This window comes from Juglans regia, chromosome 7, assembly GCF_001411555.2.
Source record: "Juglans regia cultivar Chandler chromosome 7, Walnut 2.0, whole genome shotgun sequence".
Taxonomy (NCBI): Eukaryota; Viridiplantae; Streptophyta; class Magnoliopsida; order Fagales; family Juglandaceae; genus Juglans; species Juglans regia.
In genome coordinates this window covers 613,826-637,091 of record NC_049907.1, presented here as the reverse complement: position 1 = coordinate 637,091, position 23,266 = coordinate 613,826, and the positions used below count along the sequence as shown (strand labels likewise).

Below are 23,266 nucleotides of genomic sequence, written 5' to 3'. Positions count from 1 at the left end.
ATTTTCATTTTTTTTAGATATTAAAAAAAACACATACACAAATTTACTAATAATAACTTTTTTTAATATTAAAAAAAAATGTACTAGGGCAAGTTAGCATTTATTAATAAATGAAGGTAAGGGCCAGTTTTCATATATCAAGAACTAAAAGGGGCTGGGCCTGTAAATTTACCAAAAATTGCATATGAAGCTCCCTTGTGGCAAAATACGCATATGAAGCAAAACTGTGTTGGGTTACCTTAGCGTCATTTGGATATTCGATGGCAAGCTCCGTGCAACGCATCTCAGGCCACGCTCGTGCTTTCCGAACCACACTAGTCCCATGGTCCAGACCGTTCTCTGCTGATGCATTGATCGAGGTCAAGCCCGGCGAGATCGGCATGGTCTCCGGAATCCCCGAAGAGCACCTTCGTCGTAGGGTACAGCCTGAACTGACCTTTTCCGTAAAATTATTCTTTTTGTTTATTGTTTTGATCCACTTTCAATTGGATCACATTGTTTTAGTTTCTTTTTCTTCTTACCCATTTTCAAATGGATCATATACTTATTGATAATTGTGAGGTTTCATGAACTTGGACTTCTAGGGATTAGGGAATTTCATTTTCCCAAGTTAGCCCATTTCCGATAGCTCTCTAAAATCAAAAGTTTGATCTTGGAGTTTTATTCGCCTTTTCTTTTTTTCTTTTTTTTTGAGGGGGATTGATCAAGCTGGAAATATTTATATATACGTGGGGAGGAGCATTCGTACACATATATAGAAAGGTAGTTCAATACTGTAACACACCACAAAGAGTTAGAAAGAATAATCTCACTTCGAGGTGAGGACCTCCAGGTAGAAGAATAAGATAGAAGGGAAAATTGAGTTTTCTGATACTGTTTGGATGATTCTTCAGAGCCAAGTTGCTCAGTACATATAACCCACGGACTAGGCCTGGGCTAAAAAGTAACAACAAGGTAATAAAACTACAATCTGCAAACTAGTTAACTACGGGCCTAAGCCCACTACCTGTTACAACCCAAAGGCCTCATACAATAATCTAAAGCCAAAACACGGGTAAAAAAAAGTAGGAGTAAAAGGTAAATGTGGCCCATGGGCTTAGGCTGAGTCCAAGTTAATTAGGTTTGTTACATTGCTGTCCCCTTCAAAGAACCTTGTCCTCAAGGTTTAGAGCATCTCAGCAACATTGTATACATATCCATTCATTTCATAGCTACCAACTCCAACCCAAAAAAACATGGTTAAAATTCGTTAAGATTATCTCCCTTGTTGAGTCAACCCAAGCCTGCCCAAGGATTAAGTTGTTGACCCCTGTTGCCCAAGAGCAGTAACTTCCTCATAGAAAGCATTGCTTGCAAGAGGCCATTATTTGGTTCCAGCCTTTGTTGAAAGTAACTCAATGCATGCGACGTAGTGTCTGGGTTCATCTCATTATTAAGAATAATCACAGCCTTTGTAACTAGCTTTTCAAGACATGCTTCTACAATTTCAACATAAATTCTTCCCACTTGGTTTATTGCACCAAGAGTTATCTTGACAACCTCATCTTCAGCCTTGCCAGCCACAGCTGTAGCATCAATGTCACCAGTATGCCCCACCATGTCACCATTTGGTAGATTGACATGCATGTGGTCAAATTTACGGCTAAGTATAGCATCTCTCACTTTTTCGGTAATTTCCATTGCCTTCATCTTTGGCTAGACATTTAATGTAATTATGAAATCATTTGGAATTTCCACGTACTCCTCTAGTGCTGGCTTAAAATATCTAGAGCAATTTGCATTCCAGCAGAAAGTTACATGGCCAACTTCGATGACCTCACTGCAAGAAAATATACGGATTCCATTTTTCACTAGATATTCATAAGATATTCTCTCAATTTCTGGAGGTGAAACAAGGTAATGACTTGGAAGCTTCAACTCGCCATCATACTGAAGCATTCCAGCATAACAGATTTTAGGAAATCGAGCCCGATTGAATATGTAAAAATTCTCATATTCGAGTGCCTTAGCAATTATGTCCATATGGTCTGCTCGGAAATTGAATGTAACCACTACATCCCCATCCACTATAGAACATGCTTCCCAATCTCATCAACTATAACAATAGGAGGCAAGTAATGGTCATTGGCTTTAAGTTCCTCATTTAGTTTCTTGACAGCTCCAACCTTATATCTGTCAAATTTGGTCAAATACCTCTTTGAGGTGCTTCCTTCTCATTATATAAAAAATAGTTCCATAAATAATTACAAAGATAAGATTGAGAATTCAATTTGAATCTCAACAAACTACATCTTTATCTGATCTAAACTAATATGATTTTATCCTATCTAAATATGTACAAGTTTAATTTAAATACAAGATAAGATTAGAAATAAATCCTAATCTATTTGAAATTCAGCTCTGCTGTATCCCAATAAAATAGGAGATTAGTTGCCATTTAACCCTAGCCGCAACCCGATATTCAGCTTCTGTAGATGACTTAGATTCACACTTTTGCTTCTTACATTTCCAAGAGATAAGAGAATCCCCAAGGAAGACACACCATCCAATAGTAGAACGTCGAGAGTCCGGACATCCAGCCCAATCTGCATCACTGTAGGCAACTAATTGAAGAGATGAACCCATAGGGAAAAAACAGTCCACGATTAGGAGTCCCTAGTAGATAGCGAATAATCCGACGAACAGCTACAAAATGAAGATGTTGAGGAGAATCCATGAACTTACGAACAATGTGGACAACATAGGAAATATCAGGGCGGGTGATGGTGAGATAAATCAAGCTACCAACCAACTTACGGTATAAGGTAAGATCAGAGAGAAGTTCGCCTTCGTCTTTCCTATACTTAACATTCACCTCCCGAGGAGTATCAACTGGAGTAGTATCTTCCAATCTCTCTAACTGAATTAGGTCTTGAATATACTTGTGTTGATTGAGAAATAAGCCATGTGGCTGAGACCTAACTTCCAACCCTAGAAAGTAGGTAAGATCCCCCAGATTCTTCATGTGAAACACATTATGAAGATGTTGCTGAAGTTTTTGAATCAAAAGTCCATCCGAACTAGAGATGATAATATCATCTACATATACCAATAAAAATATTCCTCCAGTATCGCCCTTGTGCAAAAATAAGGAAGCATCGTACTTACTTTGCTTAAAAGAAAACCCTTGCAAAGTATTGCGAAATTTCTGAAGCCAAGCTCGAGGAGCTTGTTTAAGAACATACAAAGACCTCTTCAATTTACAAATAGTCGTAGGGGAGGAAATAGGCATACCAGATGGAAGTTTCATGTAGATATCTTCATTTAGATCACCATGCAAGAAAACATTCTTGACATCCATCTGATGTAATTGCCAAGATTTAGAAGCAGCAAGAGCAAGTAACAAGCGAACAGTAGTCATCTTGGCAACCAGAGCAAAAGTCTTATCATAATCTATGCCATACTCTTGGCGATTCCCCAAATCAACCAATCTAGCTTTGTATTGTTTTAGTGAGCCATCGGAACGAAGCTTTACGGAGTATACCCATTTACTACCAATTGGTTTGATAGAAGGAGGACATTGTACCACATCTCAAGTCTGATTAGCCGCAAGTGCATCAAGTTCTGTCTGCATTGCTTGCTGCCATCACTCATGTTCCATAGCCTGTTTGTAACAAGAAGGGATAACAATGGAAGATAATGTAGCAGTCATGGAAGTGGGGGAAGAAAAAACATACCGATCTGGTGGGTGAGAGACGGGTAGATTTCCAAGGAATAGAAGCAGTAGGAACTATGGTGGATGTTGGATCAGGTGCCGGAGTAGGAGAATCTTGAAAAGCCATAGGAGACTCGGCTAAAGGGGTGCTATGACGTCGAGTGTAGACAAAACCAGGTTTAAACCGAGCCATTGGAGCATAAGAGGTATTAGGAATGGGCATAGGGAAGGGCTCGGGCTCATCATGAATAATTGAAAAACTAGGTGAGATAGGATCGACATGAGATAGAAAAAATTGCTGATTTTCAAAAAAGAAAACATTCCTGGAAATTCGAATTCTTCGTGCATTAGGATCATAACAAAGAAACCCTTTTTGAGTGAAACTATATCCAAGAAAAGCACACTTAACAGATTGAGTAGTTAATTTATGTCTTTCATGTGGTGGAAGATGAATGAAACACACACAACCAAAGATTTGGAAATCAGAATAATTAGGAGTGTGACCAAACAATATGGAATAGGGAGAAACATTATGTAAAACTGGTGTGGGCAATCTATTAATTAAATGGACAACAGTAGCTAATGCTTCACACCAAAAACGAGATGGAACGGATGAGTCAATAAGAAGTGCCCGAACCATATCAAGTAGATGACGATTCTTATGCTTAGCTACCCCATTTTGTTGTGGTGTAGATGTGCAAGAACGTTGAGAAAGAATACCTTTTTCTTGAAGAAAATTCTGAAATTCATGAGACATATATTCACCCCTAGAATCAGATCGTAAGACCTTGATAGAGGAAGCAAATTGTGTCTGAATGAGTGCAAGAAAGGCTTTGAAAACAGAAAATACTTCACTTTGTACGGAGAAAGTATATCCAAGTGAATCTACTGCAATCATCAATAAAAGTAATAAAATACTGATAGTGAGCATGTGATATAACATGAGATATACCCCAAACATCGCTATGAATTATATCAAACACCCGAGAAGCATGAGAACCAGATTGTGGGAATGGTAGCACTTTGCTTTTGGCAAGTTTGCTAGAGGTACACAATCAAAAGAAATTGTTTCCATTGAAACAAAATTTTTATTGTCAATAGCACCAGATTTAAACAAAGTTTGGAGTACATTAGGATTGGGATGTCCTAAACGTCGATGCCAATCCTTAGTACTTATTTTGACAGCATTACAAGAAATAAAGGAACTAGATGCAATAGAAGCTGAACTAGGATTTATTGGAAATAGCCGACCCTCCGTAGGACCACTCGCGAACATCCTCCCGGACACTCAATCCTGTACAACACAACCAGAAGATGAAAAAGAGACATTACAATTATTTTCAACAAGCTGTCCAACAGAAAGTAAACTTGTGGAGAGAGTAGGAGAAACCAAAACATTTCGAATGACAGGGGACATATCACCCACGGCAGAAATTGGTAGTGAACTACCATTTGCCGTGTGGATTTTGAGAGGACCATCATAGGACTGAAGATTGTGTAACAATGTGGAATTATTAGTCATATGATTTGAGGCACTAGAATCTATGAGCCAAGAATTAGGGGTGGACTTTGGTTTACCTGAGATGCCTAAAGCAGAAAAGGCAGAAATTATCATTTGTTGTACCATATCGGGAGTAAGAGTAGTAAAATTGGAACCGGCAGGTGTTGAAGCATGAGTGGCAGCAGCAGGAGCTGAAGAAGAGGATGCACCCGAGACTTCAACAGAGGTGGAATAGGCACTCTCTTGCTTCCGAGAAGGTCGGATTGGACAGTCCTTGATAATATGTCTAGATTTTTTGCAATAATTACAAAATTTCTTTGGACAGTGGGTGGCAATGTGACCAAATCCCTTGCAACAGTCTCGGCCCTTGGATTTTCCTTGTGCTGTAAATGCCACTTGAGCAGGAGATGCAAGTTGCTGTTCCATTCTACTCCGAGTAAGTAACCTTTGCTCCTCCTGAAGCAAATCTCCCAAACAATCATCAAGAGAAGGAATTGGATCTCTATTCATTAACTGAGAACAAACAGATTCAAAATCTGAACGTAGTTTCATTAGAAACTGATCCCTCCTACTAGTTTCATGCACACTTTGCACATGAGGGAGACCATCGGCAGGGATAGAAGAATACACAATGTTAGTGTATTCAGCCCACAGATTTGAAAAACCAAAATAGAAGTCCTCCACTGATAAGCCACCTTGAGAAAAATTAGCCATCTCAAATTCCAATTGAAATCTTCGAGCAGAATTATTTTGAGTGTAGATTCTCTTCAAATACTCCCACATAGCCTTGGAGGTTTTGTAGGGTCGTAGATTGAGGATGATGTGAGTCTCAATAGAACCTAGGATCCAAGACATGATCTTGGCATCCTTACTCTCCCATGTAGACAATTCCTTTGCACTATTAGGGGCTGGAATAGTCCCATCAACATGACCCCAGAGTTCTTTACCCTTGACAAGAAGCTAAAAGTGAAATGCCCAAGCAAAATAATTTTTTCCATTGAACCGAATGCACAAGGAATCAGATTTTTCAGATGCCATGAAAACAGACCAAGAGCAAGAAAAGAGAGATGTTGCCGTGAAATAGAGGACCCCAGGAAAATCAAGAAACTAGAAGTAGCCTCTGGAAAAAACAGAAAATAGAAACCCTAAAGATTTTAGGGTTGGCCGAGGAAGTGCAAGAAAAAAAAGAAAAAGGAAATCAAAGTAGCTCTGATACCATGTCAGATTTGGTCGAATACCTCTTTGAGGTGCTTTCTTCTCATTATATAAAAAATAGTTCCAGAAATAATTGCAAAGATAAGATTGAGAATTCAATTTGAATCTCAACAAACTACATCTTTATCTTATCTAAACTAACCTGACTTTATCTTATCTAAATATGTACAAGTTTAATTTAAATACAAGATAAGATTAGTAAATAAATCCTAATCTATTTGAAATTAGTTCTGTTGTATCCCAGTAGAATAGGAGATTAGTTGCCATGTAACCCTAGCCGCAACCCAGTAAAATAGGAGATTAGCTGCCTAGCTGCCGTATCTTAAAGAAAACCCTAGCTTTCCTTTGATAATATTCAAGATCAACACATATGGCCAAGAGTGTATTGTAGAGAACTACATTTAACCCCATCCCTTTCTGCTTCATCTCCTTGTTGGTTAACCATGTTAGAAAAACCACAACAGGCAATGAGCATAACATCAAACCAATAGCAGACTTCCAGGAAGTCATTGGGTCAAACTTAGGGTGAAGGGTACCAAACAGAGGTGCCCAGCTATCTCACAGAAAAGACTAATTCGACTTAGGACAACATTAGCTTCAATGAGTGCAATTGGCCTATTTATTCCGGTTGCTGCTATGTACATAGGAGCTGCATGCATTGCCAGTCCATCAGCATCTATCATAGCATAATAAGTAACATCATTGGAGTCACACCCAAAAGTAGGCATCATTGGAATCACCTTCACACAATCAGCCTTCAATAAATTTTTTAGACCCATCCCAATTCTCACATCAAACGCACTCTCCATTCCACACTCGCAAATTCTTTTCCAGCACATCCTTCTCCACCACACAACCTAAATAATTACTCTCTCTGAGTGACATGATGTACTACATTATTTGCTACAAAAAAATTTTGGGGCTCTTTCAATAGCTCAATGGTGTCCTGGCCATTCCAATGCATTCCCAAAGGGTTTCTTTCTCTTCCTCTATCAAAGGGCTTGAAAACAACTTTAAGTGGCAAAAAATCAAGCATATGAGGAGCAAGGTTCGTATCTACTGAAACTTGCAACCCCATACGAATTCTCCATTCCCCTCCACCAGAGCTTACAAACAAAGTATAAAAGACCCCATATACCTCAAAATTACCTTCCATAGTATGCTGTGCACTTGAATTTCAACAAAAACTGAAAATGGTGACATGAGAAATGCTTACCACTGGGAATGGAGACAAAAACTGCCGCATCATCATAGGTCATGTCATTCCTAGCCAAACGTAGCACATCTCGTGGTTCAAGAAAGGATTGAGTTAAGGCTGTGGAGAAGCTTTGGACCCCATTCAAAACTGATTTGGAGAACCAGAGACCAAAGCTGTTGCAGCGGATTTTGAGGTTGCAACTGAAGACCTGGGTCTTCTTTACAGAAGCCGAAGCTATTGCTGCTACTCCTTTCCCCATAGCAAGGCTTTGTAACTCCCTGAATGGCCCAGCAGCACGATCGACGACGTCGACGAAGGTGACTGAGAGGCCGACAGGATTGCCTTGTCCACCATGGATGAATGGAACTAGCGTGGATGTGGAACCACACCAAGATTAAAGTTTTTGAGAGATCTATGGGTTGAAATATAGTATGACTGGTTTTTTGTGGTGAAAGTGAAGAGTTGAGAAATTGAAAATCGATTCCATCGGGGTCAAACTTCCATTGGATGGCTTGGTCTTCCCCTTTTTTAGTTAGTGTATAGTTAGTGCTAGGGACGACCAACATAAAGGAAGGAAAGAGAAAGTAAAATTTGAGAGCAAAGGAAGGAAACAAAAATTGGGGAGGGAGATTTGAGCGTTGAAAAAATAATTTCCAATTTGTAAAGGGATTTCTAGGAACAGAAGAAAGAGTAATTGCGTCGGAATAACACTTATCTCGTTCTTCCTTTTCCTGCAACTCACGAAGTAGTTGTTCAAGATGATTATTTTTTTTTTCAAAACCCTTCCTGCCATCAATTACATGTTGATGGAGAATTTCGTGAATTCGTTCCATTGACTCACTGATTTTGCTGAAGGATACAAAGATTTCCTCCATGATGGCACAGAGATCGGTGTCTCTTTGATACCAATTTGTAACACACCACAAAGAGTCAAAAAGAATAATCTCACTTCGAGGGTGAGGACCTTTGGGTAGAAGAAGAAGATAGAAGGGAAAATTAAGTTTTTTGATTCTATTTGGATGATTCTTCAGAGCCAAGTTGCTCAGTACATATAATCCGAGTACTGGGTCTGGGCTAAAAAGTAACAACAAGATAATAAAACTACAATCTGCGAACTAGTTAATGCTACGGGCCTAAGCCCACTGTTACAACCCAAAGGCCTCATACAATAATCTAAAGCCAAAACGCGGGTAAAAAGAAGTAAGAGCAAAAGGTAAATGTAGCCCATGGGCTTGGGCTCACAGAAAGAAGTAAAAAATTTGTTGTTATTGACTGGCCAATATTTTGCTAATAGTGGATTGGTATGTATCAATTTCTAGGTGGTAAGAACTAGATCTTTTTAATGTTTGAAACATGCCTGATTAAACTTGAGTTACTTCCTGTATGCTCTAGCACTACTTAAGAGAAGTCGGTATATGTATGTAGTTGGGAAAATCTCTATTTTGTCATGGTTATATAAATAGATTCCATGAGTTACTAAGGACATGGCAAGCTGTTGGTCAAAGGGAACTCAAGGCATAAGTTTAGGCTTGATCTGGTTCTTTTTGTCACTGGATTGTCATAGTTGCTTGAGTTATTAAGCTTTTTTTTTTTTTTTTCATTTATTCGATAATTGTGTTTAAGATTTTCAGTCCAGAGCACTTCTTCTCACTTCAGTTTTTGACATATGTATTATAGGTTGTCATTCTCTCGCCTGCTAGAGCTGCAACCCAACAAGGATCAGGGAAAGTTGGAAGGTGGAAGATCAATTTTATGTCAACACAAAAGTATGTTCTTTTATCTGTGTAATTCCTCTTGGGGGAAGCCTTTCTAGTCGTGAACTTTGAATTCTCTTTTGCTTTGATGGTTTTATGTGGTAGGAATATTTTCTACCGTTATTCACGATGGCTAGGTGGATAAATACCATTTATTGAATGCAATCTTATGCTCTTGGCTTTCTGCAGAGAAGCCTGATTGATCTCATGGAAATGATACTTCCATCTGCTGACAATATGTTGTCAAAGATATGCATAATGGTGAAATCGAGCTTTTCCAGAAAATTTCTTTATTATACCGAACATATTTTGTATTTAGAAAAAGTATAAGTCACAAGTTGATTACAGTGGTTTATTAATAGCAATTATCTCTATTTTTTGTGAAGCCTAGGAAAACAAGATATCTCTATTTTGTGAATATTTCTTAAATATTTGTGATTTCTTGAATTTCTGAATATTTATGTAATGACTGTCATTTTTTTTTTTAAACTTTAGAATATCTATCTAGAATTCAGGCCAGACAGCAATGTTCATCATTTATGCACTTGACCAACTAATGGATGCCCCAGGGCAATGGCCAACACATATTACAAGCTCCCCTCCAATATTTGTTCTTACGAGAGGGCAATCAAGTTCTTTAACAAAAATGCATTAGTTCTTTAAATTTATTTGGTGATAATTTGATGCACCTGCCCCTTGTACAATGAATTACTTTTAAAAAAATCATATACCCCCGATTACATATTTTATTGTTTCTCCTCACTAATTAATAAGTTTGTAGGTGGGAAAATCCATTGATGGGCTGGACGTCCACAGGGGACCCATATGCCCACGTTGGTGATTCTGCACTGAGTTTTGACAGTGAAGAAGCTGCAAAGTCATTTGCAGAAAGGCATGGTTGGGACTATGTGGTATGTGTTGTTCAATGTTTTTGAAAACTTGACATTGCAAGTGGTTTTTTTTTCTCTTTTGGATCTTTGATATGTAATCCTTTCAAATCTAATTATTTCGAGGTCCGTTCTCATACCTTTTTTTTTGTGCAATTGCACATGCTTTCACATTGTCTGTTCTTGTCTTGTCTTGTTTAGTTGCGTCTGGTTCCAGTAAACTTACTTGGTAGATTGACATAAAGACAAGTTGAAATTTAGCCTTTTATTGCCCCTTCGTGAATTGTAGAGCTAATGATAGCTGTACGTCTCCACATCTTCATATCTTGTATAATGTTCTTTTCCTGTGGGTTTTTTCTATGCATGTATTGAGACCCTATACTCTATTACCTTCCTTTTTCCAAAATTTTAAATTTTTGTAGCCGTGAGCATCTTCTGATTCTTTATTTTAAATTTTCTTTGTTATAATAGGCTTTAGTGTTATTGGTTGAAATTTCTCTTGATTCTTCTTTGATGGTTTCACATTTTCCTCTGACCTTAACTATTGGTTCTCGTTAATTCTATTTACAATAATTCTTGAACTCATCTGCAGGTTAAGAAACACCACACGCCATTATTGAAGGTTTGAGATTCTTTCACCTTTTCTTTTGACATTTTTTGTTATTTTTCATGATCCCATGTATGGCAAAATCTTTTTCTTATGGGTTAGGGTTTGACTAGGGGACTCGCAGAGTCACAGTTGATGTTGTTGGATTTGTCACTATTAATAACACTCTGTGCTAGGCTTTAGAATAGCCAAGAGTGGAATAATCTTGAAGATTTGAAAAATTGCAATGGTTAGTTTCTAGCTTCTCCATCGCTGGTTACAAAGCTTGAAGCTGTGCTGTTTAGGAGCAGTAAGAGCTGTTAATGGCATATCTATTCAAAATCTAGCCGCCCTTGCCAGCCATTAGAGTTCCTTAATGATATGATTTTTTTTTAATATATAAATAAGAGGTAAATTTTATTGATATGAATGAAATAGGCATAGCCTATGTACACAAAGGTATACAAAAGAACGCCTAAATACATTCTAGAGTTGCTAAATCAAGGATAAGAAGTCATGAACATTGTTTATACTAAAGCACAATGGCTGAAAACCAAAGCAATAACGTGTGTGCAAAAAAAATGTGAAGCTCCGTCATTGTGTGCTCCCTATCTTCAAAGCATCACGCATTCCTTTCTGACCAAGTACACCACATAATGCACAAGGGAATCATCTTCCATACTGCCGCCACTTGGGGACTACCTTGAATTTCCTTTTTTTTGATAAGTGGACAGCCTTGAATTTCCTTCCAACAAACAAGTAAATCAACCACCCTAAATGGAATTATCCAAGCGACATCAACTCTTCTAAAGATCTTATTCCACAGCACTCTTGTCACCTCACAATGCAATAATAAGTGATCCATTGATTTTCCATGTTTTTTGCACAAATAGCACCAATCCATCACAATGAGCCCCCTCTTCCTTAAGTTGTCCGTGGTCAAAATATTCCCAAGAGCAGCAGTCCATACAAAAAAAGCTAATTTGGAAGGCACACGAGACCTCCAAATACTTTTCCACAGGAAGGGTATGTTACCTTGTGATAACAATATTTTGTAATACGCCTTGACTGTAAACTTCTTGTTGCCATTGGACCTCCACTGTATTCTATCTCCCTGTGCCGTTATACTTCCTGTGGAGTATATCAATCTGAAAAATTCTGAAACGGTATGCAATTCCCAATCATGAATATCCCTATTAAATAGGACATTCCACCAATGAGAATCATGAGAAAATGCAAGCAGATTTGCCACAGAAGCATCCTTGTTAACTGCAATACTATAGAGAGCTAGGAAGGCCCTATCAAGAGCGTGATCTCCACACCAAACATCATGCCAAAACCTGATTCTGGTACCCTCTCCAACCAAGAAACGGATATGGTATTCAAAACATTGCCAACCCCTCCTAATAAATTTCCACATGCCCACGCCCCTCTCTCTCTCACTTCATTGGAACACCAGCCCCCCCAAGCACTTTCGTGTTTAAAGTCAATAACTTCCTTCCACAGTGAATCCCCCTCCAAGTGGTACCTACATAGCCATTTCCGTAATAGAGCTTTATTGAAAGTCTTCAAATTGCGCACTCGCAATCCACCGTTCAAGATTGGGGAGCAAACTTTATTCCAATTAACAAGATGGAATTTTGTTTCCTCCCCCACTCCACTCCTCAAAAAAGTCTGAAATAACTTCTCGATCATATTCGCCACCCTAGCAGGCAATGGAAATAGATAGAAAAAAAAAAAAAAAAAAAAGGTCGGAAGGTTAGATAAAATGCTCATAATCAGTGTGAGTCAACCCCTTTTCGATAAATACAACCGTTTCCAACCAGTCAACTATTTTCTCAACTTTCTCAATAACCCCATCCCAAATAGCTCTAGCTTTAAAGGTTGCCCCCAAAAAAAGACTCAAATATTTCATAGGCAAAGAAGACATTTTACAACCCAAGAGACTCGCCAGATTGTTGATTCTAGGCACCACACCCACCACCACTATCTCGGACTTACCAAGGTTCACCTTAAGCCCCGACACGGCTTCAAAGCATAACAAGTGCTCGTAAAGCTTGAATCTTGCCAAGATCCACTTTACAAAAGAGGAGAGTGTCATCTGCAAATAAGAGATGTGAGATTATGATAGATCCATTAGTACCATTGCCCACCCAAAAACCGCATAAAAACCTTCTTCAACAGCAACCTTCACCATCCAACCAAGTGTCTCTATAACAATAATGAAAGAAAAGGAGACAACGGATCCCCTTGACGCAATCCACGGGAATTGTTAAAAAATCCAGCAGGAGTGCCATTAACTAGCACTGAGAAGCGAGAAGTAGTAACACAATGTTGAATCCATAAAATCCACCTATCACCAAAGCTACACCTCCCGAGCAAATAAAAGTGAAATTCCCAATTCATATGGTCATATATTTTTTCCATGTCTAGCTTGCATAGAATACCTGGTACTCTCTCCTTCAACCTATGATCCAAGCACTCATTTGCAGTGAGAACTGAATCAAGGATTTGTCTCCCTTGAACAAATGCATTTTGAAGCTTTGAAATAATTTGTTCCATTACCAAGCTTAGCCGATTAGCAAGAACCTTCGAAATAATCTTGTATATCCAACTCACCAAGCTTATCGGGCAGAAATCCTCAATTTCCGTAGCCCCATGATTCTTCAGTATGAGAGTAATGAACGTCACATTGAGGCATTTCTCAAACTTTTTGAAGGAGTGGAATTCAAGAAAAATCCGCATAACATCACATTTCACAATCTCCCAACAAGCTTGTAAGAATCCCAACAAAAAGCCATTCGGACCGGCACTTTGTCTTTAGCCATACCATTAATGACCTTATAAATCTCATCTTCGTCAAAAGGTCTTTCCAACCAGGTTGCACTCTGCGGATCAATAGACTCAAAAAACAAATCATTGAGCTTCAGCCTCCAACAAGTCGGCTCCATGAGGAGGTTTTCATAATAATGCACAATATGGTTCTCTATTTTGGAGGGGAAAGAGAGTACTTGATTACCTGAATGGAGTGTCTCAATAGCATTGATGTGCCAATGTGCATTAGCCACTTTATGGAAGAACTTCATGCATTTATCACCTTCTTTTAACCAAAGGGCCCTGGATTTTTGTCGTCACGAGGTCTTCTCCATCAACAACACCCTTTCTAGTTCAGACACGACTGAACTTTTCCTCAACAATACCTCCTCCAAGGTCTCTCCCGTCAATTCCCATCTCTAACTCTTGTAGCTCCTCCTCCATAAGGGTAGTCTTCTAGTTGTCAACGCTGCCAAAAACTTCCAAGTTCCACTTCTTTAAATCTTACTTCAAAGCCTTAAGTTTACCACCAAGAATAAATATGGGAGTACCCGTGAACTGATAAGAAGACCATCAAGAACGAAACTTCTCTACAAAACCATCAGTTGCTAACCACATATTTTGACACTTGAAATACTGGCGTCCCCCATGAATACCTCCACAATCTAACAAAATAGGAAAGTGATCCGAGCGAACACGGGGCAACTGCTTCTGACAAAACTCCGGAAAGTGTGCCTTCCACAAAGGGGAGACGAGAAACCTATCCAATCTTGACCAACCCTGACTATTGGACCATGTGAACCCGCCCCCAAGGCCTCAACAAGGGGGAGATCCATGATATCCAAATCAAATATGAACTCAGAGAACTCCTCCATGGCCTGCGATAATTCTCCGATCGCTCACTAGGAAAGCGAGTGCTATTGAAGTCCCCACCCATACACCACGACACATCCCATAAATAATATAAACCCGCCAACTCCTCCCATAGCCTTCTCCTATCTCTATCCATGTTTGGCCCATAGATGCCTACATTAAGTCCACTCCCATCCATCTACAACATTTTTAAATAAACTAGCGGCTGAGAAATTCCCAACGGATAATTGTTTACTTATTAACATATATATATATATATATATATATTCCCAACACACTTCTGTACTACCTCCACGACTTTTTTATCCCACATTAAAAGAATATCACCTGAAGCACCCAACGAGGCCAAATAGGACCAACCCACATACGAACACCCCCACCGACTACGAATGATTCTTCTATTAATGACCTGCAATTTTGTTTCTTGAAGACACACCACATCAACCTTCCACGTCCGCAGTAAGGATTTTATGCGAAGGCGCTTATTGCGATCACTAAACCCCTGCACGTTCCAAGAGAGGATCTTAGGTTTCATGAGCAATAGTGACCCCCCTCCCTTTCAATCTATCCCTTACACCACTCTCCTCATTTGCTGCATAATTAATAGTACATTTGAGCCTTTTGAGTTCCCTGTCTCTCTTTGTGGCGGACTTCAAGCGACCATTTTCAATGGCAACAAGAAGGGCCCGGAACTGCTCTTCAAAACCTATACAAGAAACCCCAATGCAAGCTTGTAACTCCTCTACCTTCTTAAACAAAAATGAACCTCTCTGAATTAGGACTGGGAGGGAGCGTGCATAATGGGGTTAGTTCAGCAACCCCCCCATCAAAGCATTCTCCGTCGCAGATAACCAACTGCAGATCCGATCCATCTGGCACCCCCACAAAGAGTGCCTCCTTCCTCAAGTCCTTGCCCAACTCCCTGTGACTACCTTGAGGGCCCACTCCTCCAGTTTCTGGTGCTAGGACACCATTGGTAGGGGCAGTGGACTCCGACACTACTCTTTGTGACTGCCCAACTGAGGACAGTTGAGTATTCTCGTAGCCCCTTCTTCTATAACTTCAACCCCCGACTGTCTTTTCAATGGGGTTGTCATCATAGGTGCATCGGCAACCACCGTTGGGCTAGTCTATGCTGGTCCCGACATGTCGGAGGCTAGGGGGATGTTAGTGTTGCTCGATCTCACACCTCCTTGCTCTGTGAATACTACCGTCGACAACATAGCATCCGTCGGTGGTTTGCAACCTTCGGCAAGGTCACCTGAGCCTTCACTAGCGATGGTGGCTGGTACCCACTTGCCAATGGGCCAACTTCAACCTGCATTCTTCTCCTCCAAACAAGGCCTGCCTGTTGTTTGGAAGACTGCATACCCATGGGCTGAAGCCTAACACCTGGGCCCAATACATTTTTCCTTCCCTTTAGGCCCACTATGCTGACCCTGGCCCGTTTGACCATGAGAGCCCGAAACGACACTCCTGTTATTTTCTACATTCAAGCCCAAGCCCAAGCCCAAGCCCAAGCCCAGCCCATTTTTCTCCTTAACGCACTGTATTAGCCAGTTAACTTTATCAGTCATTTTGCCCAGCTGGCTCTTCATTACAGTCAACACTTGATGCACCATTTCCTCATTCAGACCAACACCTCCCCTGCCACCCCCCTCACATCTCTGTGCACTTGCAGAAATGGTGGCACCACCTGACCTTTGCAGACCTACCACTCCTACCAGTCTGACATGTTCGCGAGGCAACTCCAAAACCCGTGGTTGTTGGAGTACCTCCCTGTATGACCGAGTGTCAAAAGTGGCTACCGTTGTCACTGGCGGGGACAAACGAGCAGGACCACCTTCTCTTCCAGCTTCCTTCAATACCTCCGCTAGCTTCCTCCAACCCATGCACCCTATCCCCTGGTATGAAGATGAAACTCCGGCGGCCTTCCCCATCGTACTCTACCAGTGCCATGTAAAAGCCTTGGGAGTTAGAGCAACGCTGTGCAATGAAGCCCCTGTCCCCTTCCCGATGAGCAGTGTAAAACTCCTTTCTCCCAGCCTTCAGACGCTCCTCCAAAGCTTTGGTAAACCATCATACCGTAGCTAGCCCCAAGCTCATATCTTTCACAACTTTTCATCCTTTCTCAGTTATAAGCTCATGGCGTCCATCCCTTATAACCTCAAACACCTTGGATTCAATTGCAATGCATTTCGTAGGAGGCATTTTCCTTCCAAGACAGTCAGAAAAATGCCGTCAATGATATGAATTCTTATTACAATCCTTTCTTCCTGTACATGATGTTTTCCTAACATGTTGAACTGTAGAGATGGTTTACTGATGGCTTTAGTGGTGTTATCAGTAGCGTAGTCCATTTTTGTTTGGGTAAACAGAAGAGGAATGCCTGTCTTTAAGCTCAATCGTTTTCCTTATCTGGTTGCTTAGCCTTTTGAGCTTGTACTAGTCTCCTTTTTAATCGCAATTCTTGGGGTGTTGTTGCTTTTGTCGACCATTGACTGACCTGTGTGTCTTTGTTGCACTAGGGTTTGAATCCCTCTCTACAACATTTTTTTTTTCTCTCTTTTTATTTCATCCTTGTAGTATAATGTTGGAATGGTGGTCATCCAATAATTGGTGTTGGCACATAGAAGACATTGTAGTTCTTTTATGTCCTACTTTACCATTATGGTTTTTTCATGATGCATGAAGAATTAAAGTCCTGGCTCCTGTGGAAGATCTCAAATGTTATCTTGAAGTCTCTCTGTACCTTTTTTTTCCTTGCATATGGAGTTGTTTTTTCGACTTTCTGAATTGGAAAATGATGCTTAATTGGCAAAAGGAGAAGAGAACAAGGAGGATATCTCCTTCCAAAAAGTTTTTTTTATTAGTATCTCCTTCCAAAAAGTAAAAAAGTCACTATGATGAGAATAGATATGGAGTGTGGATGAAAACGTTTAACAAGTTCGAGAGTTAACTAGTCATGCAGAATGATGATTTTAGATCTTGTTAATACGCCCAGAAAAATTTAAGATGTGTATCGTATGCAATAATTCAAAATAACTTCTAGGCCTAAAGTGCTCTAGAATAAATATTAAAATGTGGCAATATAAGTTGAGGATTTAGATGGTTGTGAGTCAGTGTTCGGCCAGCCGTGCATTGTTGCATCAACCCATGTCTAGGGAAGCATGACATGATCATAGCTGTCTTAGTTGCTGATTCATCAGCATGTTAAAATGTTCATATCAGTCGTAACAATGTAGAAGCTTCTGCTCTGATTGCAGGTGAAGGCATATGCAGACAATTTCAAGTGGAAGGGCCTTCCCAAACCAGAGGAAGAATGATTTTATTTCTCACTTCTCTCTGCTCATGGTTCTATTATATAAGAGACGAGCTGCCTTGAATTTTTCCTGGTATCACATTTTTCTTAAAAAAAGTCGCTTTGCCCCAAATGAATTCCTTGATTTTAATAAATGGGAGTTGAAGTTGTACTCGGTAAAACTATGGCACATTTAAGTTGCATCCGCGGTGCAATAGACTGATTGAAGAATTCTGTGTCCCCCCCCCCCCCCAAAAAAAAAAAAGGAATTGGCATTGGTTTCATCAAATTTATCTTTAAAATTTGATGAAAAGTACATATTTTTCATAAATTCAAAATCTTCATAGCCATAACTCCACATTGAATTAGTCAAAATAATAATATAATATTATTTTTTTAATAATAAAATTATTAATTTATCTGTTTCATATTTTACAATTACACTTTAATTAATAATTTAATTTGATACTTAATTATTGTTTTCCAACTTAAATATATTGTGGTTCAAAATTGAGAAACAATGATTTAAGTAAATAAAATAATAATTATAGAGTAAACAATTAGTCTTCAAATTTAGAGATGAATTTATATACTGTAGCTTAAAGTTGAAGATTTTAGTGTATACTGAATCTAATAGGGATTTTAAACACAAATTCATTGAATTTTGAATATGACACTTATTTGATGAGTCAATGTCAATTGTTGCCGGAAAGTTGCTCATCCCCTGCCTTTTTGTGACCGTCTCACAGCATTAGAGTAGCTGTATTTCAAGTTACGGAACAAATTGTTGCCGGAAAGTTGAGTTTAATACATTGGGGTACTTTTGGTCATCGCTGTGAACTGCCTTCAGCCACTCGACTACGGGCCCTAATGTCAGCGGCATAATGGCATTGCATACATTACCCCTCGTTGCTTTATTCAAAGAGGCAATGCAGCACTTAGTTCAGTTTGGATAGTAAAATGAGTTGAGAAGATTTTAGATGAAAGTTGAATAAAATATTATTATAATATTATTTTTTAATATTATTATTGTTTTGAAATTTAAAAAAATTAAATTTTTTATTATATTTTGTGTGGAAATTTGATAAAGTTGTAATGATGAGATAAAATGAGATGAAACATTTTCACCATCCAAACGGGATAGTCACCGATGTATTGACTCTTGATCCAGAAGTCTTTTATGTCCTTAATTTTTTGGGCTAGCTGTGAAATATTACAGTGAAAATGAGGAAATTAACACCAGGACAAGAGCCAAAATGCTTCAAATACAGAATCATGAGCATGTTGATTTGCAATATAAATGTATCCTAATATAACCGCTGGGTACGGACCTTGCAATATGAAACCTATCCTTGTATCTATGTCCCCTCGACGATCAACCTATCTTGGCAGTTTTTAATATTTTATGAAGTGTAAGAATATATCATTCATGCACTCTGATGACTGATACCGTACGTGCACTCGAACAGCCACCGGCCTAGCACTGTGTCATGATCAAAGTGTGCCGCATCTCTCGTGTAAGCCAAGCTTAATCATATATATCATATATGTAATTTCTTACAAGCCAGGTTCTCATGAGAGCTAACCATCGCTTTCGAGTATAAGATTGTAAAGGGTTGTTGCTTTTAGAATGTATAAGCCTAACATCAAGTCATTCCAATAAGTAGAGTTATTGGATGTGTCGATAAATGAGCAACTGTTGATGCAGTTGTAGAGCATGGAAGTATACCATGATCCAAGTGTTGAATTAGAATCACCATCTGATTCATTATTCTTTTTAGGTCTCAAGTAAGAATCTTATCAATTCATTTCCTCTCATAGACCTTACATCATACGTGGATTCAGAGGTCACCATCTTCTTTTCATTATATCATCAGCAACTTGCCATTCTGTAAATGAGCACAAAAAGGTGGTTAATTGCAATACTTGTTATTCAACATAACCCAGAACAAAATTTCGAGTATGCCTCCACAGGATGGCAGATTAATCCAATATAGCCAACATCAAAAATCTGATGCGGCATTATGAGAAAGACATCCGCGACATACTTCTGATCTACTAAAACTAATTTTTCAAGCTGCAGCATTGCAACTTCAAAGGACTGCTCTATCAACAGTAATTCCACTTGAATCAGGTAGCAGTTCCTTCGTATAGTACTTGGATTTGCGGGACAGATTGATCATTTTTCTCCTCTTTTCTGGTATTGACTCAAGTGAACATTCCAAAAAACCACGCCTCACAAACCTGTAAAACAAAAAGTGGATATAAGTTTTCCAAAAGCGAGCATTTTACCATGTTCACCAAGCCATAAACTGAATACCAAACACAAACATATTTCTCATTCGCAGGTTGGTTTTGGTTGCTATTTTTATTTTTTTACAAGTAATAAGAAATTTATTAATGCAAGTAGAGAGGCATAGTCCAAGCACACAGGAAGTATACAAGCGGAAACACCTAAATACAAGCTATGAAACTAGGAACTAACAAAGTCTAAAAAGGAAACATTTAAAGCATCCACATTCAGTACAAGAGTATTCGCCCAAAAACGAAGAGTTCGAAAGACTCATTTCTCCCAACGAGCGAGCTGTCATCAAAACAGCATCCAATTTTGGTTTTTGGATTCTTGTGACAGCTGAAATCTCAAACTTGTAATGGTGTTCTACCACCATTATTAAGGGCTAATCAATAAAATTTGGGGCACAGCCTCTTCATAAAACTATAATATACTCCACTGTATTTTTCAACCAGCAATCTACTTTCAGTTATATATATATATTATTGAATCCATTGCAATCTGATACAGTAAGCATACATCTATGAAATTTATTTAAAGCAGCAGGAGGTTGCAAATTCATGCAGTAGGAGGGTGCAAACATACCAATCTGCTGTTCGTGTTGTAAGCAGGAAAAGCATCTCCAATCCAAGGGAGGATGCCTTCTTCTCGATGTAATCTGCAGTCATTTGCTCCAGTTATAAAATTGCAGACCAAAGGCCACAAGCAACAAACAGGTAATTATTTAATTAAAAAAAAAAAAGGAAAAACCACCAATAGGATTTTCTGAATTCATATAATTGAACAGACGCACTTGATGTCAACCTTTAAAGATTTTGTTTTTTTCTTGTATATGTGAATCTACTACTGCATTGGTTTGGAGCACATTATATCCATGTTCATAATATAATCACCCTTCCAAAGAGTTCTCATAATGAATGATTCTGCTATGTTATTTATTACTCCTATCAGTTTCTGTCAGAACAAGGCGCTAGATATTGAACAGAAAAACACTAATAGTAATCTATGGGTACGCATCTCAGATGTTGCCAAACTGCAGTAATAAGGAAATTAAAATCATACCAAGTAATTTGTATCCTTGTCCTTGTCCACGGCAATCAGGAGAAACTGCAATAGCAGCAACCTCTCCACACTTCTCCTCAAAGAAAGGAAAAAGAGCAGCACAAGCAATTATCTGGCCATCTCTTTCCACAACAACGAAGGAATCCAATGCTTCAAGAAGCTACTAGCACAAAAACAAGTGAATAATGTTTCCAGTTCAAATGAAACTAACACCAAACAGGGGCAGTTTTTCAGTGTTAATATTAATAACCACATCAGCAAATGCTACTCAGACCTGTTGATTAAGGGGAGGTTTGGATACAAAAAGCCCCTCATCTAATCATTACAACTTTTTCAAATTTTCATACAAAATACAATAAACAATTCAACTTTTACAAATTTCAAAACAAAAATAATATTATAACAATATATATATATATTTTTTTATGTCAGGAAACCTCTCCAAGGTAGGGCCTTTCGGACCCACCCCTGCAAAGAAAACCCCAGTCCCGTGCACCGTACCCTCGGAAGTTTTCCTACACGGAACTGGTTAAATCGCTGGCTTTTTACCCGAAGGTGTGGCACCAAAAGATTGTTTACACCCATGAGGTGTTGAACCTTGGACCTTGAAGGGAGTGATACCAAAGACTAAGGTCTTCACCACTTGGGCCAACCCCTGGGTTTTCTAATAATATTTTATTCAACTTTCAAATTTCGTCTCATCTTATCTCAACTCACTATTCAAACCTCCCCTTAACTATGAAAGAGCAAGGGCACAAACCTCTTGATCAGTCCGGAGAACAAGTATGCCAGATTCTTCCAAAGGTTGCATGATTTGTCTTATGCTAGAGAAATCTTCGGCCCTAGCCATCCGGGTTCCTTCATAGAGGTCACTACAGGATTAAATGCACAAGTTAGTGAATGGGATGAAGAACAGCATAATGAAGTATAAATCAGCAATATGATTGCATCATTCTAACTAGAAAAGACAGTTGTAGATACTTAAAAGGCAGATTCCAAACCATCTGGAGTATAATTTCTGAAGAAGGGATCATTTCCAGGTAGTAATGCAACTTTTGTTGCATATAAATCACAATCTTCTCGTTTCCTAAATTTGTTTTACTCATTGGAAATAAGAATCATGCAGGTGATACTAAAAACGGTTAATGCTTGAATGTTTATTGATCCTCATAATTAGGCAAAGTCCAAGTACACAAGTAGTATACAAGAGAGAAATACCTAATTACAGCCTATGAGCAAGAAAAAGAAGCATTAAAGGCATTAAAAAGTCTCAAGTACTAGGCAAATCATACAAGGATAATTTATCAACAAGTCACTGAAAGTGACCAGCATGTAAGTTACAAGGTAAGAACTGACCACAAAGTCAACTCAACCAAATAAATACTGATCCAAGGACAGTCCCACGAGCATTATAACAATGAGTTTTGCTATTCATCATCCTCATACACCACACCACATTTATTTGTATTTTCATTTTTTAATTTTTTTGGGTTTTATTATTCTTAAACTAATTGAATTCTTCTACTCATCATCCATACACCACACATTTGGTAAGAGAAAAAAATAAAAATAAATAGTGGTGTGTGGAGATGATGAGTAGAATTTTTCTTATGACAACTTATCACTTCAAATAACTTTCTTTGAACTCTACCCACTAGTTCTAATTTTTTTTTTTATAAGTAAGAAATTTATTGATTGAATGAAACTAGGAAACACCCATGTACACAGTAAGTATACAAAAGAGACTCCTAATCACATTCTAGAAAGCTGAAAAGAAAATAAGAACTCGTAAACGTTCCCACCGTACAATAGCAGCCAGCCATTGAACTAAAGAAAACACAAAAAAATTCCATAATTCCCCCACATTTCTCTCCTTGTTGTTGAAGCATCTCTCGTTCCATTCCATCCATATACACCACAATAGACACAAAGGAACCATCTTCCATGTAGCTGCGAGTTGAGGGCAATGATGATGACTATTCCAACATGCTAAAAGCTCCATCACACTCTAGGCATGACCCAATACAGCCCAGCTCAACTGAAAATACCTGCCTATAGCTCCCTCGCCACCTCACAGTGCAGGAAAAG

The 23,266-nt window shown here is 38.8% G+C and overlaps 2 protein-coding genes across 2 annotated transcripts; one reads left to right on the top strand and one right to left on the bottom strand.

Moving 5' to 3' along the window:
* Positions 1–170: 170 nt before the first annotated feature.
* LOC109002459 (NADH dehydrogenase [ubiquinone] iron-sulfur protein 4, mitochondrial) lies at positions 171–18,054 on the top strand. The gene is made up of 5 exons (XM_018980221.2): positions 171–419; positions 9,286–9,374; positions 10,144–10,273; positions 10,842–10,871; positions 17,789–18,054. The coding sequence occupies exons 1-5, from the start codon at positions 261–263 to the stop codon at positions 17,846–17,848; spliced, it is 468 nt and encodes a 155-aa protein (XP_018835766.1). The 5' UTR covers positions 171–260; the 3' UTR covers positions 17,849–18,054.
* A 1,609-nt stretch (positions 18,055–19,663) lies between these two features.
* On the bottom strand, positions 19,664–22,072 carry LOC118348995 (probable amino-acid acetyltransferase NAGS1, chloroplastic). Its single transcript, XM_035691793.1, has 4 exons — positions 21,939–22,072; positions 21,179–21,338; positions 20,702–20,774; positions 19,664–20,067 (listed from the first exon to the last, which is right to left on the bottom strand). Exons 1-4 carry the CDS (start codon positions 22,026–22,028, stop codon positions 19,917–19,919), a joined length of 474 nt encoding a protein of 157 aa, XP_035547686.1. The 5' UTR covers positions 22,029–22,072; the 3' UTR covers positions 19,664–19,916.
* Positions 22,073–23,266: the final 1,194 nt, after the last annotated feature.